Source organism: Leucopleurus acutus (assembly GCF_964270905.1).
Source record: "Leucopleurus acutus genome assembly, chromosome: 20".
NCBI lineage: Eukaryota > Metazoa > Chordata > Mammalia > Artiodactyla > Delphinidae > Leucopleurus > Leucopleurus acutus.
Genome location: NC_139162.1, coordinates 46,547,480 through 46,561,905, shown reverse-complemented (window position 1 = coordinate 46,561,905; position 14,426 = coordinate 46,547,480). Strand labels below are relative to the sequence as shown.

The 14,426-nt window shown below is 55.8% G+C and overlaps 1 protein-coding gene across 1 annotated transcript; it reads left to right on the top strand.

Moving 5' to 3' along the window:
- Positions 1 to 8,137: 8,137 nt before the first annotated feature.
- LRFN1 (leucine rich repeat and fibronectin type III domain containing 1) lies at positions 8,138 to 14,426 on the top strand (the record flags this gene model as incomplete). Its single annotated transcript, XM_082862413.1, has 2 exons — positions 8,138 to 9,720; positions 13,517 to 14,426. 2 exons carry the CDS (start codon positions 8,138 to 8,140, stop codon positions 14,424 to 14,426), a joined length of 2,493 nt encoding a protein of 830 aa, XP_082718539.1.

Genomic DNA, 14,426 nt, shown 5'->3' with positions numbered 1-14,426 from the left:
ATTCCCCTACCTCTGAGGTATATCCTTCCCCTTGCAGGGGCCCCAGGCTGGGAGATCCTGTGTATTCCTGAGTGTGGGCTCTCCAGTGAGTCTGCAGCAGATCTAGCTTCCAGACCCTCTCTTAAGAGGAGTTCAAGAACACATGTTTACTGAGCACCTACTGGGTGCCAATTACTACTCTGGACACCGGAGAAAATTGGTGCCCATGCCACCTCCTTCAGGTGGCTTACATTTCAATGACTAGACAATAAGCAATAAACGAATAAGTAAACGATAAATAGGTAAACAACAAGCAAACAAGAGTATTATCAAGAGTGATAGGGCTATGAAGGAAATAAAATGAGGTGATGGGATGATAAAAATGGTGGGACCCATCTGAGTTTTGTTTTTTTTTTTGCCGCCTCTTTAGTCTCTAGAAGAGTCCTCTGGTTTTTTTCCCCACCAACATTTATCATGAAGAATTTCAAACATACAGCAAAGTTGAAATAATTTTACAGTGAACACCCATATATCCATCACCTAGACTCTACCATTAACTTTTCTTTTTGGCTGCGCCATGTGCCATGTGGGATCTTAGTTCCCTGACCGGGGATTGAACCTGTGCCCCCTGCATTGGAAGCTTGGAGTCTTAACCACTGGACTGGCAGGGAATTCCCTACCATTAACGTTTTGACTGTACTTGCTTTATCACATAGCCATCCATCTATCCATCCATGAATCCATTTTTATTTTTAAAGTATTTCAAAGTAATCTGCAGACATCAGGAGAATTGGTGGTGGTGGGGATGTAAATTGGTCATGGGAAAGAGATCTCTGAAGAGATCACATTTGAATTAAGAATTGAATGAAAAGATGGGATCAGCCATGGAAGGGGAAAACAGTGCAAAGGCCAAGGGGCTGGAATTGAGGTGGTATGTTGGAGGAAGAGAAAATTCATTATTGAGGCTAAAAGACAAGCGTGGTCAGGGATGACGTCAAGAGGTGGGCAGGGGCCAGAGCTCACAGGGCCAGATATGCTCTGTGAGTGAGGCTGTCTCTGCCTGGACTCAGGCTCTTTGTTTCTCCATCTCTGTATACCTTTGTCTCTCTTATTATTAACTTCTCACCACCCCGCCCCCTTCCACTCCCGTCCATCCCAGGCCTGCCCTCACCCTCTTTCCCCTTCGCCTCCACCTTGTTCTGACATTTACCATCTGTGTGACCTTAGGCAAATGACTAAACCTCTCTGTGGCTCAATTTTCTTCATCTGTAAAATGGGGATAATAATGCGACTTCCTCATCTGGCTGCTGTGAAGAGTGAATGGAGTCATATATGTGAAGCCCTTAGATCCACTCCTGGTACATAGTAGTGTTTGACACGTGTCTACTTTTGCTGTTGCTGTTATTATTCTCCCACATCTGTCCTCCCAGCCCTGGTCCTCCACATCCTGGCAGGGAGCACCAAATACCAGGGTGAGAGGTGGGGATGGTGCCTGGGTGGTGGTGGTAATGGTGATGGGGATGGTGAAATCTAAAGACTAGGGGGTGGGAGGTGGGATTGTGAGTGTCCCCAGGGGCATCTAATGGTTGTGAGTGGTTCACTGGAGCTTCATTAGAGGGAGGTTCACTAGAGGGAAGCGCTGCAGAGATGCCCTTGATCTGGGGGGCAGGGCAAGCTCCATGTGATGATGTGGCTGGGAAGAATTTAGGGAAGGGGTTTAGGGGAAGACCTTGGGATCCAAATGGGATTCAAAATGGGAGGGATTTGCGCCACCAGGAGACTGGGGAATTGCAATAAGACAGATTTTGAGGGGAGGACTTGCTGGGTTTAGGGGCCAGTGAATATTTCAAAAAGAGGTGGAAAGTGGCCTGAGATACTCAGTGGGAGAAGGGCTGGGGGTCAGCTATTTGATAGGAGTTGGGCAAAGGGGTCTGAACAAGGAAGGAACAAGGCATTCTGGACTCCACAGAAGTCACAGGGAGGGGGAAAGGTCTTCAGGGTTCAAGAGAGAGAATAGGAATGGGGAGGAGGCTGGGTCCTCAGGAGGGAAGCACCGGTGGGGAGGAAGATCAAGAATCTGGGGCAAATTGGGCATTCTGTAAACCAAGGGGTGCCTTGGAGGGGAGGACGGTCTGGGATCTAACGGGGGTAATCAGGAACGTTTAGGGTCTCCCATGTGGGTAAGAGACATATTTGGGCCTCCTAGATGTTAGACGTGGTCTGGAGCTCCTATTGGGGGGCAGGGAATGGTTTGAGGTCGAGAGGTTAGAAGGACATAGAGGGTCCCCAGGAAGGAGTGGGATATGGTTTGTGGTCCTGAGTGGCTGTAGAACATGGTTTGGGTCCCCAAAGGGAGTAAGGCGCCATCTGGGGTCTCCCTGGATGTTGACATATAGTCTGAATCCTCTCTGGATGTTGGGGTGTGATCTGGGGGCCTTGAGTGATGGGGTGTGGTCTGGGGTCCACCTGAATGTTGGGGTATGACTTACGGTCCCTGATGGGGGTGCTGTGGATCCCCTTGGATGCTGGGATGTGGTCTGGGGTCCCCTTAGATTTGGGGGTACAGACTAAGGTCCCTGATGGGTTTGGGGCAGAGTCTGAGGTCACCAAGGAGAGTAGGACATGATTTGTGGTCCTGGGTGGCTGAGGAACATGGTCTGGGTTCTCAAAGGAGGTAAGGCATGATCTGGAGTCCCCCTGGGCATTGGGACACGATCCGAGGTCTCCACTGGGGCTGCAAGGGTTCCCCATGCCAGTCGGGGCGTGGTCTGGTGGTCTCCCGGGAAGCCGGCAGGGCTGGAGGTGGGGCTGGGGAGGGGTTGGGGGCGGGCCGGCAGCTCCGCAGGGGAGAGGGGTCTGCAGCTGGCCCAGGGGCGGGGGGCGGGGGCGTGCAGCCGCCCCGCCCGGCCCCTCCGGTCCGCGTCCCCTCCCCGCTTGCGGTGGTGGCGGCGGCGGGGCTCCAGCGGCGGGCGGTGCGGAGGGCGGAGCTCCGCGGCGGCTCGGGAGGGAGGGCGGGAGGCGGGAGGGAGGCGGCCCCGCGGCACCGCGCCCCCTCCCCCGGCCCTCCCCCCACCATGGCGCGGAGCGAGGCAGCGGCGGCGGGGCCGGGCCCGGGGCCCCCCCTTGACTGGGTGAGCGCGGCCCGCAGCGGCCAGGGAGGCGGCGGGCGGGGGCGCCGGTGTGAGCGCCGGTGTGAGCGTGCGAGCGTGCGAGTGTGTGTCCGCGGCGCTGCGGCGGGCCCGGCGTGCGCTCGCGCGGCCCTCTGTGTGCCCGGCGCCGGCGTGTGCGGCGCCCTGCTTGTGTGGCCATCCGGGTGTGTGCCGGGTGTCGAGCCGAGGTGCTGTGTCCTGCCGTGCGTGTGTGTCCCCCCGGGTGGCTGCCCCTCATGCTGTGTGTCTGGGGGGCTGTCGCGCGCCCATCGGAGGGGCTGTGTGCAGGTGTGTGTGCGTGGGTTGTGTGCCCAGGTGTGGGTCCCCCACCCTACCCCCCCGCAGCTAGTGTCTTCGCGCGGCTAGCTGCGTTGGGTGTTTGTGTCCGGGTTGGATGTCCATCCCAGGATCTGTGTAGCCGGGTGTGCCCGCTTGGGTGTCCATTTGTGCGTGTGTGTGTGTGTCTGCGGGTTGTATGTCTCCGAGGGTGTGTGTCTGTGCGTCCATGTCAGGTTCCCGGCGGGGGGCTGGGGCTCAGCGCCTCGTGGGACCAGGCCTCTGTGTGGGTTTGGGGGAGGGGAGTTTGCCGCTTCCTCGGTCCATGTCAACTCCGGGGGGGTGGTGGTCCTCGGCGGTCCTTGGGGGAGACGGCCATGTCTTCCCCTTCCCGGTGGCTGGGGGGGGGGGATGGGCAGCCGGTAGGTGGACAGATGGAGGGATGAGAGGCCGAGGGATGGACAGATGGGCCCTAGGGGAGGGATGCAGACCCGGCCCTTTCCCACACCCATCCCACCCCACTCCCTCACCGGCCAGATCTCCGCAGATGGGGCCGGAGTTGCCTGCATCCAGATAGCCAGGCTGAGGGACCTTTGGGTTGCTGGTGGGAGGATTGCCTTGGACCAATGCTCTACGACTCAGGCCCTCAACCCTCTGAGATTCGACCTGCTGAACTCTGACCTGGCTGGGGAGGGGTTGTGCTGGGAGGGAGGGATGTTAGGATTTCTTTGGCCTGGGCAGTAGGTGGGGCGGGGGTGCCTCAGGTCTGGGAGGCATGTGTGTCCATGACTGTGTGTGAGTGGGGTTCTCTGCTTATCTGTTGACTGTGCCACTGTGGTTCAATATTTTGTGTGTACTTGTAAGTGTGTAAATCCCTCACAGGGCAGTTGTGTGAGCATGTCTGTTATGAGTGAGCACCTGGGAGTGTCTGTGCAAAGGTGGGTCTTTCTGTACCTGTGTGCTTGTTTGAGTATGTATCAGCCTTGTAGGTGTCTGTGCATGTTGTGGTTCTGTGTATGTGTGTGAGGTGTGTATTCACGAGTGTGTGCATTCGTGCATCTGTTGGTGTGGTAATGTATGTGACCATGCATCATGGGGATATGTGAAGTTGCATGAGTGTGTTTGGGCATTTAAGTGCATGCACCTGTGTATCTTGGTGCGAGTGAGCATCTGTTATATGTGTGTGCCCCTGTGTGTTGGTGAGTGTGCAAGGGTAGATCGGTTATAGGTGCACGCGCCTGGGGACACGTGGGTTTCACTCTTGTGTGTGTGCATCTGTGTGTGAGTGTACAAGGGAAAAGGCAATATGGTATGTGCGGTTGTGCGTCGGTGTGTCAACCTTGAGGGTATGTGTCTATACTGTGAGTCCATTTTTGTGTTCACGTTGGTCTCTGGGGGCTGGGGTTGTGTATGTTCAAATACATATATTCAGGATGATATGCGCACATGTGCCTGTGTCCTTGACACAAGGCTGACCCCACTTATGGGCCCAGTGAATTGGGGCCCATGTGGCATGACCTGTGGTATGCTGGGATCCATGGATACAAGTGTGCCCACATCCTGGACCAAGAGTCTGTTGAGGGCAGGGGGCACACGGATCATGCTGCTGTGTCCATGGAAATCCAGATGGAGAGTCGTGGGTTGTGGGCCCATGTGGGTTTTGGCATGTCCACACATGTTGGTGTGACAGTGGTGTGATGGTGAAGATGAGAATCTCTGGTCCTCCCCCAGCTCCTGGTACTGTTCAGGTCTTTGAAGTTGGGGGACTGGGATGTGGATTCTGGAAGGAGGAGGTTGGGAGCCTAGAATCCTGGGTTTGAAGGAGAAGAGGGCTGGGGGGCCAGAGTCCTGTGTCTTGAGAAAGGCAGGAACTGAGACCTGGACTCTTGAATCTGAGGGAAGGGGAGGGTGGGGTTCTTAGCCTCTTGAGCCCCCAGAGGACAAAGGACAAAAGTCCTAGACTCTTGGGTTTTGGAGGGTGAACAGTCTTAGGCCCAGACTCCTTGGTTTCCAGAGATGACTTCCTGGGTCCACCTGAGACTATGCAGAATCTGCAGCAGGAGAGCTGAGAGAGTGATCACACCAGGGACTTCCTTGGCTGAGATGGTCTCTGAGGCAGGTCTCCGGAGAGGAGCCAGAAGAATGTTAACGGTGTGGTTTTGTTCCTTTGCAGGTACTGGCCCAGGCCCTGATTCCCTGAAGAGAGGTGAGCGGGGGTCCCACAGGCTGGGGAGAGAGATGTAGAGTGACTGGGCTTGTTCTGAGCCAGCTGGAGGCCTGGAACACTGCCTTGTATGGATTTCAGTGGCGGGTATGGCAGGGACCAGGTACCCCCCAGGCTGGGGGGTAGGGACAAGGTCAGGAACATCGTGTTTGGGTAAGGGCTCGAAAGAACCATGGCATGGGTGGTAGGTGGTGGTCTCAGACCTGGAGGCATCCCCTTTCAGGATGAGTCAAGTGGTCGGAAAAGGGAAGTTTCCACATATCAGTAAAGGATCCAAAAGAGTTTCCTGACGTGATATGACCCTGCATTTGGAGAGTGGCATGGATATAGTTTACCATTGTGTGTGTGTATGTGCATGTACGTGGGAAAATCTCCTGATACTCAGACCTGCTGGTGGCTGAGAAAAAGCCAGAGAAAACGGTAATTTAACGCTAATAGCAGCTAACGTTTATATAGTGTTTACTCTGTCAGCAACTACTCTAAGCATGTTACAGTGTATTATCTCATCTAATCCTCACAATAATCCTGTGAGGCAGGTGCTATCATCCTTGTTTTACAGATGAACACACTGAGGCACAAAGAGAGGAAGTCACCTGATTAAAGTCATACAGCAGGGAACTGGGGGTGTGAACCTGGAAAGGTTGGGACCAGATTCTGTCCGGCAAGGCTGCACTGCCTCTCGATGAATGTTAGCTATTTTCAGTGTTATTATTACAGTTTCAACTTGAGTCCCACCCAAGCTGTGGGACTTCCCGTTGCATAGATTGTGGTTCTGAGCCCTAGACACCCTACTGCCAAGCAGGTACAGAGCTGGGCCTCCTACCTTGGGAGCGCCACCTCCCAGGCCAGGGTTTTCTGTCCATTGTAGAGCAGTGTCCTGGAGAGAGTGCAAGACAAATTAGTGGGGGGCCTCAGAGATGGTGGGATACCCTGACTTTGCCTTTTTCTCTCTTCAGCCCCATCACCGTCTCCCTCAGTCTCTCTCTTTCTTCCCATCTTTATCTGTCTCTATAACACTCTTACTTTCTCTTCCTGTCTCTCCCCCTCTCCATCTCTGTGTCTCAGTCTCTCTTTTCTGTGTGTGTCTCCTCCACCCAGTTTTTCTGGCTCTCTTTGCTTCAGTCTTACTGTCTCTTCACCTTTCTTTCAGATTCTTTCTCTTGTTATCTCTTTGTCTCTCTCTCTGAATCTGTCTCTCTGTAACTGTGAGTCCATCTCTCCCTCCCCCTCGTCTCTGTCTCTTGGCCCCTTCTCTGTGTCCACAGTCCCCCTCCCCATGGGCCGAAGGATCAAGGCCACATCAGGTCACAGGCCCCAAATGCAGATTCCTGGGAGGTGGGCCAGCAGGGACTGGGGCATGGGGTGGGGTGAAAACAGTTTCAGGGACCCCCCCCTTCCCATCCTTTTCTCTTCACCCCCCACCCACCCTGTGTTGTGATGGGAGTTGACATGTCGTGGGCTGCAGCTGCCGCAGGGGGAATCCCTGCCGGAAGGTTTTGCCTGGAGCAGAGGCACAGCCTGATTTTGTGTGTGTGTGTGTGTGTGTGTGTGTGTGTGTGTGTGTGTGTGTGTGTGTAGGCATATATGGGCCTTGTGCCCATTAATGTGAGCATGAAAGTCTGCCCCCTGTGTGGGAGCTCAGCAGAGCCCAGGATGAAACCAGCCTCAGAGAAAGACTTTTCAAGACTGAGCAGGGAGACTGATGTGTTTTTCTCAGCCTCTCCCACCTTCAGAACCCCTCTGCTACAGCCAGAGGTTGCGGGGGGTGTATTACCCTTAACATTTACTGAATACTTACTGTGTGCCAGGCCCGATGTTCAGTGACCCCTATGAATGAGTTCACTGAACTCTTGCAGCAACCCAATGAAGACATTATCAGACCATTTTACAAATCAGGAAATTATGGCCTAGTTAGGGAAAATCATTGGTTTGGGGTCACAGAGCTAGCAAGCTGGGGAAGCCAGGACTTGAACCTGAGTCTATTTGATCTAAAGCCCTTGCTCTTAATAATAGTGCACATTTCTATCTCTGGCACATATTGGACACGATGATAATAATAATAATTATCCACTTACATGTATTGAACACATTTTATGTGCTGGGCACTGTTCTGAGTATACCATGCTCATTAATCTATTTAATCCTCACAGAGGTAAGGCCTGTTTTTATCTCCATTTTACAGATGAAGAAACCGAGATTCAGAGAGGTTCAGACACTTGCCCGAGGTCACACAGCTAGTAAGTGTCAGAGCTGGAATTTGAACCCAGGGAGTATGGCTTTGAAATCCGTGACTTTAAGCCCTAGTCAGCAGTGATTTTTCAAAATATATCATGGGTAGTGGAAGACACAGGCTGGGCCAGATGACATCCCTCTGGTTGTGAGATTATAAGAGGTCTGGGAGCTCCTAGAAGAAGGGCAGAGGTGGGTAGGACACTCAGAGGTGGGGCAGTGGTAATTTACCAAGCAGCAATGGAAATACTGTTATCTATTAACAAGTGCATGCCAGCTGATGATCAGTCTTGTCACTGTTCTAAAGGACCCGCTTGTCAGGAAGGGAGGGATCTGGGTCGGACTCCTAGCAGGAAATCCCAGGGTGGCCAGGCTGGTGGTCAAGCCCTACGCCTGGGTGACCCTTCTCCTTCCTTGCAGATCTCACCTCCCACTCCTCCCATCTTCCCCCTGCACCATGGCTCCAGGCCCCTTCTCCTCGGCGCTCCTCTCGCTGCCGCCTGCTGCCCTGCCCTTTCTGCTGCTTCTCTGGGCGGGGGCATCTCGAGGCCAGCCCTGCCCCGGCCGCTGCATCTGCCAGAACGTGGCGCCCACGCTGACCATGCTGTGCGCCAAGACCGGCTTGCTCTTTGTGCCTCCGGCCATCGACCGGCGCGTGGTGGAGCTGCGGCTCACCGACAACTTCATCGCAGCCGTCCGCCGCCGAGACTTCGCCAACATGACCAGCCTGGTGCACCTCACCCTCTCCCGGAACACCATCGGCCAGGTGGCGGCCGGCGCCTTTGCAGACCTCCGCGCCCTCCGCGCCCTGCACCTCGACAGCAACCGCTTGGCGGAGGTCCGGGGCGACCAGCTCCGCGGCTTGGGCAACCTCCGCCACCTGATCCTCGGCAATAACCAGATCCGCCGGGTGGAGTCGGCCGCCTTCGACGCCTTTCTCTCCACCGTGGAGGACCTGGATCTGTCCTACAACAACTTGGAGGCCCTGCCGTGGGAGGCCGTAGGCCAGATGGTGAACCTGAACACCCTCACGCTGGACCACAACCTGATCGACCACATTGCCGAAGGTACCTTCGTGCAGCTTCACAAACTGGTTCGCCTGGACATGACCTCCAACCGCCTGCACAAACTGCCCCCTGACGGGCTCTTCCTGAGGTCCCAAGGCCCCGGGCCAAAGCCGCCCACGCCGCTCACGGTCAGCTTCGGCGGCAACCCCCTGCACTGCAACTGCGAGCTGCTCTGGCTGCGGCGGCTGACGAGGGAGGATGACCTGGAGACGTGCGCCACCCCTGAGCACCTCACCGACCGCTACTTCTGGTCCATCCCCGAGGAGGAGTTCCTGTGTGAACCTCCGTTGATCACTCGGCAGGCAGGCGGCCGGGCCCTGGTGGTGGAGGGCCAGGCGGTCAGCCTGCGGTGCCGCGCTGTGGGTGACCCTGAGCCGGTAGTGCATTGGGTGGCACCTGATGGGCGGTTGCTGGGGAACTCGAGCCGGACCCGGGTCCGGGGGGATGGGACACTGGATGTAACCATCACCACCTTGCGGGACAGTGGCACGTTCACTTGCATAGCCTCCAACGCCGCCGGGGAAGCCACGGCACCGGTGGAGGTGTGCGTGGTGCCTCTGCCTCTGATGGCGCCCCCACCGGCCGCCCCACCACCTCTCACCGAGCCTGGCTCCTCGGACATCGCCACACCTGGCCGACCTGGTGCCAATGAATCTGGGGCTGAGCGCCGGCTTGTGGCTGCCGAGCTCACCTCCAGCTCCGTGCTCATCCGCTGGCCAGCCCAGAGGCCCGTGCCTGGCATCCGCATGTACCAGGTCCAGTACAACAGCTCCGCGGATGACTCCCTTGTCTACAGGTGGGTGCTGCAGTCCCAGGACCTCCTCCCACCCCAGGGGCCCTCCCTCCCATCTGCCGGCTCACTCGGCCTTCTTGCTCAGCTGGGGTTCTAGATGGGTACGTAGAGTGGTCTCCGGCTCTCATTTGCCATATTTCCTTCTCTCTCTCTTTCTGTCTCACTGTCTTTGTGTTTCACACATTTTGCATATCTTCATTTCGCACCCACATGAGCCAGACCGGGGCTGGGCACTGGAGTTATAACTGAGTGCGCCCAGCACGATCCCTGCTCTCGTGGGGCTCATGGTCTACGTCACTGCTCGCCAAAGGTGTCCGATTGTCTACCTTGTCAGTTAAACATTCTAGAGCATGAAATATACTCACACATATATATTTACAGTTACATTCATATTTGGAAATTATATGCCAGTGCTACTGTATCAATACATTGGGTACATTATAGAAACAGAAAAGTATGAGAAAAAGATATAAATACAAATTATTTCCACCATCCACTGGGTTAGAAGCCATCGCCCCGGTGAGGACAGACGCGAATGGTGTAGACAGATGTTAAAGAGTTACTTTCCCCCATCATCTGTTTTTCTTTTGTTCTTGCCATGTCTCTGTCTGTCTGTACTTTCTCTCCCTCTTGCCCTCATGAGGCACTAAGCCCCGGCTCTCTGCTAGGCCCTGAGCTGGGTGCAGGGGACACAGGGAGACCAAGAGAGCAGTCCCTGCCCTCAGGGAGCTCACAGCCCAGAGGGAGGAGGCCGTACACGATGAATTAACAGCCTTGGCCTTGCCTTGCCTCTCCAGCTGGGTAGTTTTTGAGTGTGGCTCACAGCCACAGACCTGGCACACAGTGGGAGAGTTTGATAGGTGGTTGTGGACTCTGTGGACGTCTCTCCTTCATCCTGGCTCTGCCTCCCTTGGACACACTGTAGAGTGCCCACTGAATGCTTAATCCTGTGTTTGACTTCACTTGGGGGCGCCAGAGCGGGTGGAGCCATTTCCCCACCCGTGGGCAACCTCAGATCTTGGGGGTGCTCAGACCTGCACTGAGAAGTCTGCCTCTTGGGCTCCATCTTCACCTTGCCCAGCGTTCTCTTGGCCACGGTCCTGGCACACAGTAGGCATTTTCCCATTGTTGGTTGAATGAGTAGATGCCTCCCTTTTTTCTTGTCTCTGTCATCCTCATTTTCCTCTCTTTTTGAATCTGGTCACCAAACACTGAATGAATGCCTACTGCATGCCAGTTTCCATGCTGGGCCCGGGCCTACCGAGATGGATCAAACACTGGCCCAGTCTTACAAACATTAGGGCAAACAAATGAACAAAACAAAAACTTTTATAACGTGCTACCAAGGATTCTACTCCGTTCGACCTTCCCAACTCCGCTGTGAGGCAGCCATGATCCCCCTCCCATTTTACAGACAGGGGAAAGTGAGGCTCAGTTGGGGGAAGTCACTTGCTCAAGGTCACACAGAAAGAGGCAGAGCCAGGATTCCAGTTCTTACCCTTCTAACACCTAATTCTGCCCTTTTTACACTGAACACATGTTTATCGAGCACCTACTGTTTGCCAGGCAGGGATTAGGGGAGATGGATAATACATTTCTGTAAACAGCTCTTGGTTTCTGTGATTCTCCACCTCTCTCTTTCTCTTTTCCTTCTCTCTCTAACCCATGGTCACTACATGATGGAGTGGAGGGAGGTTTACAGGTCCCCAGACCCTGCATGTATGCTGACGTTGGTGGCCCTCTGTCTCCAGCTGGGCAACAGACCCTGGGACTCTTCCATTCCCTGTAGGGCCACAGTTCCAATCCTCCGTCCCCCATTGCAGGCCCCTGTGCTACAGCACTGCAGGGGTTAACTTCCTCACTGCCGCCATGGGCGGAGGTGACAACCAACCAGAAGCCTGCTCTGCTGCTTGCTTGGGTCTTACAGCCAATTAGAGACACATGGGCTCAAGCTTTCTTAAGGAGCCAGCCTCTGTCCTTGGAAAGGGGGGAGTCCCTAGCAACTGGTTATTTTGGGGGAAGGAGCAAAAAGAATCCAAGGCTCTTTGAGAAGGGATGATGAGAGGAAGAGGAAGACTTAGAGCCAGGGGCCCAAGGTTGGATGGGGTGGGGGGGGCACTGGTCTGTGAAATGGCAGGCAGGGGGAGAGTCAGAGAGGTGGTTGGCCTTTATGAGGTGGTGAGGGCCTTACCTGAAGTCTTTCGGTGGGAGGATGGCTCTTGGTGGTGGTGGAACCTTCTGGAGGTGGAGGAACTGAGGTGGGTTTCAGGACCAGAAGGTGGCCTGTGGAGATGGGGGCATGGCCTTTAGAGGAGGTGGCGCTCCTGCAGCATAGTCCCCACGCAGATGAAGAGGCGGTTCTTGTCTCTGGTGACCCACTAAGAGCTTTGTGGGAGAGGAGAGCTTGCGAGATTGAGTGCATGCAAATCTATGTGGATGTGGCAGTCCCAGGTTAGCTGAGGCTGGACATGAAAGGGGTGTGCCAACAGAAGAGGGGCAAGGCCTAGTGGGAATGGCCTTATAGATGCGGAGGAGCACAGCTGGTAGGAGAGTGTGAGCCACAGCAAGGGTTACTGGCCAGCATCGTGTGGGACGCAAGCTGTTAGTGAAATTATTAAGTGCCAGGCTTTGGCTATGTTAACTCATCATACTTCACGCCATCTCTGTGGAGTAGGAATTGTTAATACCCCCATTTGGGGGAAATGAGACACAGAGAGGTTAAGAAACTTGCCTGAGGTCACAGAGCTAGCAAGGAGCAGAAGAGAACTCAAACCCTGGCATCGTGGCTCTCAGACTTTGTCAGCTTAACCACTTCTCTACACTGCTGCTCATTTGAGGGCAGGGGCCCATAGCAAGAAAGGAGCATGCTTTCTTGGCTACATTTGCCCCAATTATGGATGAAACTTACCGGGGGGCATGCTTTAGTGACTTCAGGCAGTATAGGGGCAGGGCATGCACAGAGTGGTTGCCTTTATTACCTGGACACGTGCGGGACATGCAAAGAGTAGACATGGTCCTAGGCACAGTAGGGGAACCATCTCCAGTGGACTGTTGTGGGGTGTGGCTTGGAAGGCACCTGTCAATCAGAAGGGAAGTGGCCTTTAGCCCTGGCCCCTTAGTAGGTGGAAATATGTAGTTGAGGGGCTTGGAAATTGTCCCAGAAAATAGATGCAGCTATGAGATGTGTATACCCAAGGATGTACAGATGAGGGGGAGTGGTCTGTATCATGGTTTCCCTGAAAGGACAAGAATGTGTAGAAGAGAGGAACTAGAAGAGCACCCATTGCCCCAGTAGGAGTAAGACGGGGTGTGAGGTGACCTCACTGTCCACTTGAGTGAGGGTGGGGCATGCAGGTAAGGGGGCGTGGCCTGTAGCATCCATCCCCTTAAAGGTGGGAGTATGTAGATAAGAATGCTTGAATGGCATTTGTCCTAGTAGGAATGAGACACTGCCAGGGCGCATGCCCCTTGAGGGCAGGGTATAAAAACTGTAGCATTCCTCCCTGGCAGGGGCCAGGATATGTAGATGAGGGTAGATGAATGGCTAAAATTATCCTAGTAGGTGATGAGACACGGACAGGGGGTGGGTCTGAGGGTGGGGCATGCAGATAAGGGGCATGGGCTGTATCAAAGGTCCTGAGAGGGTGAGAATTTGTTGCTTGAATGGCTGCTGTTGTCCCAGTAGAGGGTGAGACACTGGTAGGGATGTATCGTTTGGTCCCCCCGGGTGGGACATGCAACTGAAGCATCGCGGTTCAGAGTGGAGCTAACCCCGCGCTGATCCCGCCCCCTCCCGCAGGATGATCCCATCCACCAGCCAGACCTTCCTGGTGAATGATCTGGCAGCGGGCCGCGCCTACGACCTGTGCGTGCTGGCCGTCTACGACGATGGGGCCACGGCGCTGCCCGCCACCCGAGTGGTGGGCTGCGTGCAGTTTACCACGGCGGGGGATCCCGCGCCCTGCCGCCCACTGAGGGCCCATTTCTTGGGCGGCACCATGATCATCGCCATCGGGGGTGTCATTGTCGCCTCCGTCCTCGTTTTCATAGTTCTGCTCATGATCCGCTACAAGGTCTACGGCGATGGGGATGGCCGCCGAGTCAAGGGCACCTCCAGGTCGCCTCCGCGGGTCAGCCACGTGTGCTCTCAGACCAACGGCGCAGGCGCAGGCGCAACGCAAGCCCCGCCCCCGCCGGCGCAAGACCGCTACGAGGCGCTGCGCGAGGTGCCAGCTCCGGCTGCGGCGGTGGCCGTCGAGGCAAAGGCCGTGGCGGCCGACACGGCTTCCGCGGAACCGGAGGCGGTCCTTGGACGCTCCCTGGGCGGCTCAGCCACCTCGCTGTGCCTGCTGCCGTCCGAGGAAACCTCCGGGGAGGAGTCCTGGGCCGCGGCTGGCCCTCGGAGGAGCCGTTCTGGGGCCCTGGGACCGCTGGCTTCGGCGCCCCCCACTTTAGCTCTGGTTCCTGGGGGAGCCCCGGCCCGGCCGAGACCGCAGCAGCGCTATTCGTTTGACGGGGACTACGGGGCGCTCTTCCAGAGCCACAGTTACCCGCGCCGCGCCCGGCGGACAAAGCGCCACCGGTCCACGCCGCACCTGGACGGGGCCGGAGGGGGCGCGGCCGGGGAGGACGGAGACCTGGGGCTGGGCGCCGCCAGGGCGCGCCTGGCCTTTACCAGCACCGAGTGGATGCTGGAGAGTACCGTGTGA